Here is an 11,929-nt window from a genome sequence, read left to right as displayed (position 1 = left end):
TACGAGAAAGTAGATGAAATATTTTGCCTTAGGGTTGATGTCTTTACGTACCCCATATCCATAAAATCAAATTAAATATTCTTCTATAATAATTTGGCACCGCAACTCGTTTGGCTGGCGCGGCAGCGTGATTCATCATCATCATCATTTCAGCCATAGGACGTCCACTGCTGAACATAGGCATCCCCCAATGATTTCCACAATGGCCGATTGGTGGCGGTCTGCATCCAACACCTTCCTGCTTCCTTTTGTATGGACGTCGGTCCACCTTGTGCATGGACGTCCTACGCTGCGCTTTCTGGTACGTGGTCTCCACTCCAGAACCTTGCTGTCCCATCGGCAGCATGTGCCCTGCCCATAATTATGTAGGCAGTGTGATTATGTAGGAAAAATCCTCTATCTACCTCAGGCATTTAGAGAGAGTGGTGCTCCTAAAGTTGACATTGAACAACTTGATGATGAAAAATAAAGCTGATAATTAGATGGCTGTTCTTTCAAAAGCTGTAGTGTTAGACGGAGCTGAGACTGTGGTATGAAAAGATAACATTGTCTTCAGTTTTCACTCTGAGAATGAATCCACTACCACTACCAGCTTTTGCTAACAAATCCTCATTTAATTACAGTATTATTCTAGGATCAAGAAATATTTGATTTGTACTGATCTAGATAGATCTAGTGTTAGAACATTAATACTAGTTGAATACTTATTCATATCAAAGTTTTCCGAATACTTTTGACTCCTAATATTGTAAAGGTTGTGTTCATTCATTTCGTTCGTTCGTTTTAGCCAAATGACGTCCACTGCTGGACAAAGGTCTTCCCCAAGGTTTCCATAACATCCGGTACCCGCGCCTTTCCGTATGAAGTTCCATTCCGTATGATGATGTTATGAAAAGTTGTTATAATATCCTCAGGCAAAGGAAAAATTAACCTAACTATCCGTTATGCCTCGATGCAATAAATCCTAAAAGTTTTGAGTGCAAATGCACTAATCAGGTAAATTACTTTTACCAAAACCAATCATTGCATTCAGGTCATAGGGTATTAACCGTGCAGGGAATTACTTGAAACTACCTGAGTAGTTACATGCAGGCTTGCTTGAGGTAATGGTCACTTATCAAAACAATTTGAGCGCGGGCTGCGGGCTTGGCATGTTAGACATGACGTAACTTCGGTTGATATGCTATTAACTCTAATGCAGTTTTGACATGGAATCTTTGAGTATGGACTAGGTATAGAACCGCAAGGTGTATCATCTTGTTATAGTTGTAACAAAAAACAATAATTTTGAAAATAAAAGATTGAAACGCCCGTTCACAACGATGCTTGCTTAAGTGAAGCAGGAAATAGAACGCACAGCGTTGAATAGAGCTGTGTGTGTGATTGGTTCGTGTGTCACCCTGCGCGTCCAAGTGCACTGTGAGACCTCATAGTAATGTTTGTGAATACGGGCGTAAGACTCGACTGAGTCTACGTGGAGATACCTAATAAAAAACTGGGTCTTGCAGAAATAAGAACACTTTGGTGATCGTAGATCAAAAAATATAACAATTAATAGGTACAGTGCACAATTTATCCAAAAGCCAATAAGGAGTGAATGGAGTAAAGTAACTTATCTGATAATTACAATACGATTACAAATAACAGAACACACAGTGCATTATTTAATGACTACTCTACACTGTTAAAAGCTTAGGTACGGGTTAAAGGTTAGGTATTCATTCAATTATAATATCATTAAAATAAGACTGAAGTTTCAAATATCACTTTTTTAAACATTTTACTCTTTGCATTTCGATTTGGATTATTAAAGTGCAATCCAAATTATTAATAAGTTCTATGGCTAACTTTTTACTCATCTCAAAGATGAAAATGCAGCGAGTTTCATTTTAAATTTTATGCATTAGTAATTTTGCAGCATCGGCAATCTTCTCTAATTTGCTGATGAATTTTAACCATAAGAAGATGTTCAGTTTTTCTGATATAACGAGATTAAAGACTGACTCCTTTTTTTTTTCGAAAATAACTCTAACATGCAAGAGAAACATGCACAGGGGACTATTAGTTCTCGAGGTATAGTTTTTTAGGAAAATTTATTTGTCATTTTCGAGCCATAGTTTTCACATTCACTTCAATGAAACCGAAACAAAGTATAAGATAATACAATTAAATTAATAAAAGGGCGAAGAAGCAGTTACCGTAAAAAGTTAAGAAAATAACCGTGAATATTTTCGTTAAGTGGACCTTGTAAAGGTACTTTAATTTTAGATAGTAATCTAATCAAGGGAAGTATTTAAAAAAGATTTACAGGTTTAACCCAGAACGTACAGTCAGCATATTATTATAAGCCTGTATATTTTGTTACAAAATTGCACCTTTTTCCTACTACATAAGGTCCGACACTGTTTACCTTAATATACCGTTGTCTGTACTTACAGCTAAAAGTTCGCGTTAATTAAGTCATAAATCTACCCCACACACCAAATATCTAATTTAACTTTTGTTCTGCTAAGAAATATACGGGGTGGAATCTAAAGGGTTAAATAAACAGCGCAAGATGTTAACGACTGGTGATCCGTAAGGCAGGTGCTACACGACATATTGCAAATCATAATTTTTAATAAACCACTATTATATCAAATTTCCTAAGGGCCTCTTACGATGGTCTCCCAAATGGTGATGGAACATATCGGAATTATTCTTGATCGACTCTAAAATAAGGAGATCTGTAGGAGAACCAAATAAGTAACCGACGTAGCCCGCAGAATTTTCAAACTTATGTTGTAGTGGGCGGGGCATATAGTTCGTAGAACTGATGGCCGTTGGGGCAGAAAAGTTCTTGAATGGTGACCAAATATTGAAAGACCAAAGGGTAAGTTATGGTCTAACACTTTTCTTTTATTTATTTTTTTAAGTTCCTATGTCTTATTATTACCATCAATGAAACGGTGTGAAACTCGCTTTGAAAAACTTATTGCCAAGTCGTTTTTCACTAGACAGATAGGTTCAAGTCAGTAATTTTGTTAACAAGGGCCGATCGCTCAACTAATAGCTTCCCGTCGGCACCAGCGTTCCTTCTGGGCCCGAACACAACTCACAAGCGTCTAATTTTGGAGAACATCTACCTTTAAACAGAAAATAAAGTTCACAATGGCAAAGACAGGTTGGGATATTATATACGCTCGTATCCATAAACATTACTATGAGGTCTCACCGTGCGCGTGGACGCACAGAGTCTTACACGAATCAATCTCAGTGCGTTCAATTTGCTGCTTTACTTAAGCAAGCATCGTTTGTGAATACGGGTGATAGACTTTTTCATGCATCCCTTCAAACATTGTTGAACTAATTGGCTGGGAGAAAATGTTGTTCTTTTCTGCTGCATGAAAGATTATTCGAAACCTCAGGTTTAAAAATTCTGCATTATAGCTTATGTTTCCGGGGTAATGCATTTTGAGTTAAGTATGTTATTTTAAATCTACTCGCAATAATATTACTTAGTTTATGGAATCGTAAAATCATAATGGTATTATTAGACTGTGTGAAAGGGTTAATTAATAAATTCTTGATAATGGTTATTGTATAACACAATTTACTCTATATGAAACCGTATTTTTAAAGGCGACTTTAAAGTAATGTTAGGGTCATGAACTCATTACCCCAGGATAACTAAAAACTGAGCTTTCCTTTTAAATATTCAATTTAAACAGTAATTGCCTGTACCAGATCACGTCTCTCAGGTATAGTGCAGTTAGATTAAACCTCGCTGTTTGAAGCCAAAATAGACGCTATTTTTAATTTTCTATGATTTGATTTTCCTAAGGTTTTTCCAGCACAAAATTTTGTAGAATAATCTGATAATCTATACTTATAATAAATCTGTAGAGACGTCAATTCTGTACATGAAATATATTTTCAAACTAACTATCAAGGGGTGATTAGTGATCGATACTGATGCCAAAAATTCAATCAGTAAAATTTTTGTCTGTCTGTCTGTCTGTCCGTCTATATGTTCCTTATAGAAACAAAAACTACTAGACGGATTTTAACGAAACTTGGTACATTGGATATTCATACTCCTGGGCAGGTTGTAGTATACTTAGGAATTCCCACGGGAACGGGAATTAGCGGGAAAATCCTTTTGTATGAAAAATTACAAAAGCTTAGTTACAACAGGATATTGCAAAATTCCCACGAGAACGGGAGTTAGCGGGAAAAAACATTTCTATGAAAAAATCTAAACCGCGTAAGATATATGAAGGGGGTAAAACGGGATCCACGCGTACGAAGTCGCGGGCGGCCGCTAGTAGCTAATATAGTAAAAATAATAGTCAAATTGTATACTCAAGATGCTATTTTTTATTTTAAAGCCCCCAATACAGTTTCAAACCTTCATAATGAATGTGTGAACTTACGTATTACGTCATTATGATCTCAAAGTTCGCATGTTTCCCAAACATGTCATACAATAGTTACGTATTACATTTCAGTCGATAAATACCGAGAACATTTCGTACAAATTCGAAAACCCTTGTACAAACTTTGCCCAAAGTAATTGCCGTTCAATTAGTTACTTCAAACAAAATGCCCCTCTATTCTGTAAATAAATAAACGATTCAGAACTCCTTAATAAGGGTAAATACAGCAATAGGATAACATTATTTAATAGGTAAATAAGAAATATTGAAGATATTTCATTTCAGGAAACATCGAAGTTATTTAATATTTTGGCGTTTTATTTTAATTAATGCAATTAAGTAATTTTCTCGCAATTTATATTACAGGAGGCTTTTGTTGTTCAATAACATCCCATTATTTTGCATTATATTTTTCAGGTATTTAATATGCATAGAAAACGCAGCGTGGTACGTCCACCCACAAGGTGGACCGATGACATCATAAAGGTAACAGGAAGGCGCTGGACGCAGGCCGCTACCAACCGGGCTACATGGAAAGCATTGGGGGATGCCTATGTTCAGCAGTGGACGTACTATGGCTGAGATGATGATGAAAATGCATTGGAAATTTTAATTTATTATTTCAATCACACAGCTCCAAATCAATGGAAATGCTAGTCGATCACAACCGAGTACCTATCGGCTCAGATTCGTAGTAATTTGCAATTCGGACTTGGTTTCCAACTCTAGATCAACCACTTGCCCGTACATGACGTCACTTGGAATGTGTATGTGTATAGGGTACATGGGTCGTAGCAGACTTGCTGAAAGTAAAGGCATGTACAATGTAGAAGCTTGAAGCAGTGTTCCTTTTTTGCAGAATTAGAGGTAAAGTACGGCTAACTAGCAGGGATACAAAAGGTCGATTCGACTGTCGAATTGACAATCTATTCTGTCTCTTCCCATCTTGTGTATTTGTCTTAATGTTTCATTCTCCCGCCAAAATATGTCAAAGCTAGACAGGTTCGTCAACATTCGTACATCCATTTTAGTATACACCTATTTTTTGTAATTCACGAGGGCGAATCTGTTACTTGTCGGTTCTTATTTTATTATTCCGATATATTTAAGTCTCTATAAAAAAGGGGTAGACCTGTTCAGTTGCCATACCTATACCGGGCACATTGTGAGGCAGATAATTATGTTATTATTATTCTTGTTAATTAACTTAAATCTACATTATACAATAATTCAAATTAAAACAAAAACAAAATTTGATAAAACATCTATTTCATTATGGTTTGGCAGATATTTTTTGAAACTATATTGTCTACAAAAATATGTAATCGAACTATTAAAAAGTTATGCACCCCTGCTATTCCAAATGACCATGACATTGGGTTTGTTTACATTTGGTATCGCTTCTCGTTGGCCGTACTTTAGAGTTGTGAATTATGTGACGTCACTGAGACCAAACTGAAATTCTCTTCAGTTATAATATTTTATTTTGTAGCACAACATTTCTGACTGGTTTTGGAGTGTAAATGTCTATCAAACGTCGCCAAACAAACCGAGACTTGGCAACTCTTAAAATAAACTTGATGAATTCCAACTTGTTTCGTATCTCACTCTTGAAACAGTTATTGTTGAAGTCGGTCTGCCTATATCTTGTGGAAGTTTATTTTTAGGTAACAGGAACGCGATTTTATATTGTACACAGAATAGAACGCTTTCTTTCATTAACTAACATAGGAAATAATGGTTTTGTACACGTCAAGTTCAAGTTTTTTTAGAGCAAAAGGTAATCCCAGTTCTTTTCCAAGATCAATCAACTATCTCTATTAATAAATTTATCAAACGTTACATACGTCGAGACCTAAAGAGAGCTCTACTGTCACATCCTACTTCCTACAAATATAAATGCGAAAGTTTGGATGTCTAACTACTGAACGGATTTTGATGAAACTTTACAGTATTATTGTTTATAACCCAGAATAACATATAGGCTATAATTTATGACGATATGTGACAAACTAAGTAAATTTAAAAAAAAGCTAGTTTGTAATGTTATTCTCATAAAGCTCAGACAACAGCAGCACATCAGACATCAGACTACACATTTTCGTTGCAAATTAACTTCTAATACAGCTGCATAAGACCACAGATTGTGTATCTTGATGTGCTGTCCCCGTAAATTGTTATGAAAAAATACTTTTTATTGTTGTAATTGTATTTATTTAGTCTAGCTTTACTTATTTGGGCAAAAATATCCCCAGGTTACAAATGCTAGTTCTTATTTCGCACCTTTCTTTTATTGTATATATTTGGCTGTATATATTGGCATTGTATACCTAATAAGGGAATTCTTGTTCTATTTTCTTTTTCTTGCCTGCATTTACACGAGAGAGGTGTTGCCAAAATTGTCTTTTTCATTATGAACCAGTATCGTTTTGAACTGCTGACTCCGTTTACCCTACAGCAATATTGGGGCATAACATAAAAATGTTCAGGAGATTCTAATCTTAGTTTATAAAATATGTAAGGTTGTGTTGAAAGGATTACATTGTTTGCGAGCGAGTGAAGAGAGTAGATGTGTCGCAAAACCCATAAAGGATTTAGTTAACAAGCTGATACTACCATAAATGTATGAGACCGATAATACGTTGTTAATAAATACGGATTTTTAATGCTATGACTTAGCATGTGGTTTGGAATTATTTTTAGTGACCGATAAAATTTTGAAAATTAGAGAACAGATTTGCTCTAAAAATGTGTCTCTTTTTTAAATTTATTTGTCCTAGCAGTAGCAGCTTTGTCCCCTATAACTATTTTCTGTAAAAGAAAGAGACATACGGAACTTGCTCTATACTGTGACTAAGGTCTCTCCGTAATATTCCAACATATTTGTGCTTCGAATCAAACTCATGAATAGCTAACGAATTGAGTAAACTCGGCCTCGATTTGATTCAAGATAGCACAGGTATACGTATCTATTGCACTTAAACATGTTTGGTTATACGGAAATACTAGAAGTATTAACTTGTAGTCTGATTAAGAATTAAGTATGCTTGTATTTCTATACTTAATCAATAACGCTGTTAGTTAAGTACTTGGTACTACTTACTTAAGTAATGTCTATACATAACTTCGAGACATGTAGAGGCTCCTTAAGAGCAAAATATCTGACGATTTTTTTTTATGTGACAGGAGGCAAACGAGCAGACGGATCACCTGATGGTAAGTGATTACCGTCGCCCATAGACACCCGCAGACCCAGGGGCGTTACAGGTGCGTTGCCGGCCTTTAAGGTGAAGATACGCTAATTTTGACTTTGACTTTGACTTTAACTTTGCAAGTGATTGTTTTTCGGAAAGCAAACTTAATAACCAGCGACTTTGTACAGATTTCAACTTTGGGCAGTTATTAAGTTACGGGACTATTCCCACCTCTCGTTCCAACCACTGCAACTCTGTGTAGCCAAGATCTACAGCTTAACCGCCATAAAAACCCAACCAATGAAGGTCAAGTTTGTCCTGGGGGAAAGTTAAACTGTCATTAAGTTAGTAAGTTAGTAATTTATAGTTATTAAGTTAGTAATAGTATTTTGAATCAGAAAGGTGTAGGTTCTCGTATAGACTGATATTCTGTCGAATGTATAACGCAGCATTTACGAACTAGTCAGTCGTTTCCAAATATAAGGTAAAAGCATAACGAAATCACTATATGAGTATAAAGTACACACAATACCTACTTACTCATTTCTTCATAAGATTCAGAAGGTATTTTGGAAAAAGGTGTCCATATACCAACTGATCCACGTAAAACCAATCCAAAGGTGAGTTATGAGAAAAATACGCAGACATAGGATTGACGGGGACGAATTGATGGCGTCAATAAAGAAGCCGAAAGGCATTATCGCTGGGACGCACATAATTTAGGCGGACGATCACGGGACGCTTTACTAGTGTTGACGGTTAATGTATTCTATATAGGTAAGTGTAAAGTGGTGTTAATATCGGCTTTGGTCAGTTTCGGTTAGAACCTGATTTAGGCCGCAGTTTTGGTTTCAGTGCATTACCGCCCAAGATTAGACAGAGAACAGAAGTAACTTAATATGGCTGAATAAAAACTTAAATAGAGTCGGGGACTTTTCATCTGTTTTGTAGCTAGATTCTCGTGTTTTATGGGAATAAATCGAGAAGTCATTGATTTTTTTGTTAAGCAAAATTTTTTTTTAGTATTATGTCATAATCATATTGGCCAATAGGAATTTTCAGTAGAAACGATATTTATTCTTGTAGAATTAATTCCCTTAATCTGCCACAACTAGCTACAATGTAATGAGCAAATTGATTGGGCTGTTATGTCGATATGTTAATATGGAGATTACAAATGCTTATGCTTTTAAAACTTGAAATGAAATGCGTTCAAAATAGGTATTTTAGTTTTCAGACAACGCTTTTAGCACTGAATATCAGCATAAAATATCATAACCAGCATACAAATTAATAGACACAAGAGTCGCATTTTATGTGATTTTTAATGTGGAGTCGCATTTCAAAAATGGTCCGGTCCATTTCCAAAATTACTGGGAGTTTTAATAACATGAAAGTCCCCAAGTCTGCAGGATGCTGAAATATTTACGCTCTTAGGTATTTAGGTTTAACTGTTACAGTAACAGTAAAAACTGTTTTAGTATAGTGTTATCTTTATAAGAAGAATATAAAATACAGGCTGACTCTTATTAGAATATTTCTGGGCTTTTAAATATTTTTTAGAACTTTACAACCCTTTCCAACTGATTAACTATGCTATCAGGTTTTTCGTTTTTAATGTTAAAAAATTCAATTGCCTTATATTTACACTTCGGGCAATCTAAAAAGAGCTTTCGCCATTATTTTTAACAGGGCATTTGTATTCCTTGCTTTACTCCAACCCTTTGTAGAAACAGTCTGATTGCCTTTGTCTCGAATCAACTCGCAAAAATAATATCTGTAATACTGATTTTCCTCCATTTACAATTTGTATTTTCACCGACTTACTTTATTGAGGTGGAGTTCGGCTTTCGCCATATTCTCTAGGTCCTTTGTGTCGACATTCCCGATAAATTGTAGGGATTCTAATTTTAGAAAAATGTGCACGATCGCTATTTGAATAGAATGCTGCAATATATTTGCACTAAAGGCAAATCGAAGGAAATAATGTAAGAATGGTTTCCTTTTACTATTTGAAGAAAAACCTTTAGAGTTAATACATACGCAGATATTTATTTACCACAGTAGAGTCAGAGAGTCTTTTCATACGGGAATTCGAAGCAATCAAACTTTTTTGATGAAAATATCTCATAGATTAACGATGAGTCATAGATCTCTTTACTCTCTAGCCGTCAATCAGAATGACATACACCGCCAAATTGTCAGTGAAATAATCCACGAAAACTCGGAACAATTTATTGTTCTGAGGCAAAAAGCATTCCAAATGTCGAAAATGTCATGTGCCCTGCCATGTACAGATCTAATGCAAAGTTATTTTCTGTACTCTGCCATTTTGGCCTTGAAACTCCTGGCCCTGGCTCCATTGGCCTCACTGGTGTGCAATCCAGAGAAAATTCAACGCGCGAATCTAAGCGACTTGAAGAACCTCACGCCTTTCTGGCTCGTCGCTGCGCTATACATGACGACTTCACCAGACCACGTAACAGCGATCATACTACTCCGAGTATTCGTCCTTGCAAGATTCGTGGCTGCCTTGGGGTATGTGAAGAGGTTACCTAAAATGGCTGTGGAAATGGCGTTCTTCGTGTCTTTCGCTATCACCAGCTACATGGGCGGCTGCGTAGTCTATACTTACAGAGCTGCTTTGTAAAGGATTAAAACAGATCAGTGATTGTTTTGTAAGCTTGACTTTCTGAGATTACCCCGAACCAATCGCCGTGAAGAAGAGATCCGAAATGAGCAACATTTAAAATCAAAGAAAGTTAATAATTCCAACTTTGACCGGGCAGAGGCTTAACATAAAATGTCTCCAACTTTGTGTTTACTTAACCTTTTTACGCTGAGTCAATATAAAAGTAACTTTGAGATTTCACGGTGTTTTGTTTGCATCTAAATTCGTCTTTGAAGTTTTTGGTACTTGTTGATTTTCCGCCAGAAATTCATTCAAGGGGAAAGGACTTCAGAAGTTTGTGTATGCTACAAATAAGGATAAAGGTAATTCGTGACTTAGGTAAAAATCTGAACGGTTCATAACTGTGGGCTGGAATTGTTTCTTTGAAGTAAAGTTTGTCATACCGGGTTATTTTGTCTTAGCAACTTAATATTGTCCTAATTTTTTATACCTCACCATAATAAAGAGGGAAGTGAGGAGAATATAATTGAAAAGTGATTAAAAATTCTACTATTATAAATTAAGAAGTAGTTAAATTGGTTTGTTGCAAGATTATAGCTTCTTTTTTCTTCTGATAACGCTAAGAAAGACAATACGCTTATTAGCATTTTTAATAATTTAAACCTAAAGTATCCTGAGTTGATGAAATGAAACGCAGCGTTCAAACATGACATAACTGTCATCTGTGGACATGACAGTATCGCAATGAGAAATGTAACTGTCAATAACAACAACAAATTCAATAATGTAACTTCGTACCTAGAAAACCGCGCTTAGCGCTCTCTTCGATGCAGATAACGATCGCCTTGGACAACCCCCTCACGCAGACTTACATGGTGCACGCGGCGTTGCTCGCTATAAAGCTGCTGGCTCTCAGTCCATTAGCCGCCATGACGTGGGTGAACAAGGGCATATTCGACAACCCAGACATCGTGCGGCGAGCGTATCTATCAGAACTCAAGAACCTAGCCCCATTCTGGATAGTTGGAGCTCTATACGTGACCACCAACCCCCCCACAAGTCTAGGCGTCACGTTGTTCAGGCTCTACAGCATAGCAAGGCTGGTGGTGATACTAGGATACGCAACGAAACCACTGCCAGTTTTCTTCACTGATCTAGCGCTGATCGGTTCGTACTTCATAACGTGTTACATGTCGGTCTGGGTGGTGTATTTCTATAGGAAGGCTTTGTGAAAATAAATAGTACGACGTCTGTATGAGTTGTTTATTGTATGTATACATAATCCCCATGCATAATCCATGTTTATAAAGGATTTTTTGCTTATTTCACTTTTTACTTCATTTTTATACAAATTTAACAAGCCAATTCGTTGATATTGAGTTTTTATTTCAGGAAAATAAGTAAAGTCACTTAGAACGCGAGTAAGCCTCTCACTATTGTTCCGTTATTTTACTTTCTACATTTTACAATGTTCCTTACAAAAAGTTAAGTAGATTTAGGTTGACTGTTTTGATGCTGTAGCTCAGCTAATTTCAGACTTCTGCAACATTTTTAATTCCTTTGACTAAACATGAAAGTATTTCAACAGCTTAACTTGTTTAATCTTCACTTTGCAATTAAAAAAAAAAGAATACAGTGCTTCTCTAGAGTTGATTTCAATTTTTAGACTTTATCTCTTACTAGCC

The 11,929-nt window shown here is 36.0% G+C and overlaps 1 protein-coding gene across 1 annotated transcript; it reads left to right on the top strand.

The window, feature by feature from the left end:
• Positions 1 to 10,994: 10,994 nt before the first annotated feature.
• Positions 10,995 to 11,482, top strand: LOC135075899 (microsomal glutathione S-transferase 1-like). The gene has a single exon (XM_063970359.1). It carries the CDS (start codon positions 11,072 to 11,074, stop codon positions 11,474 to 11,476), a length of 405 nt encoding a protein of 134 aa, XP_063826429.1. The 5' UTR covers positions 10,995 to 11,071; the 3' UTR covers positions 11,477 to 11,482.
• Positions 11,483 to 11,929: the final 447 nt, after the last annotated feature.

The sequence above is a fragment of the Ostrinia nubilalis genome, chromosome 11 (assembly GCF_963855985.1).
Source record: "Ostrinia nubilalis chromosome 11, ilOstNubi1.1, whole genome shotgun sequence".
Taxonomy (NCBI): domain Eukaryota; kingdom Metazoa; phylum Arthropoda; class Insecta; order Lepidoptera; family Crambidae; genus Ostrinia; species Ostrinia nubilalis.
Note: the sequence above shows the minus strand (reverse complement) of the source record. Positions and strands in the feature narration are given on the sequence as shown.

What these genes read in the sequence shown, in the direction of transcription:
- LOC135075899 (XM_063970359.1), top strand. Translation starts at nt 11,072, where the DNA reads ATGCAGATAACGATCGCCTTGGACAACCCCCTCACGCAGACTTACATG.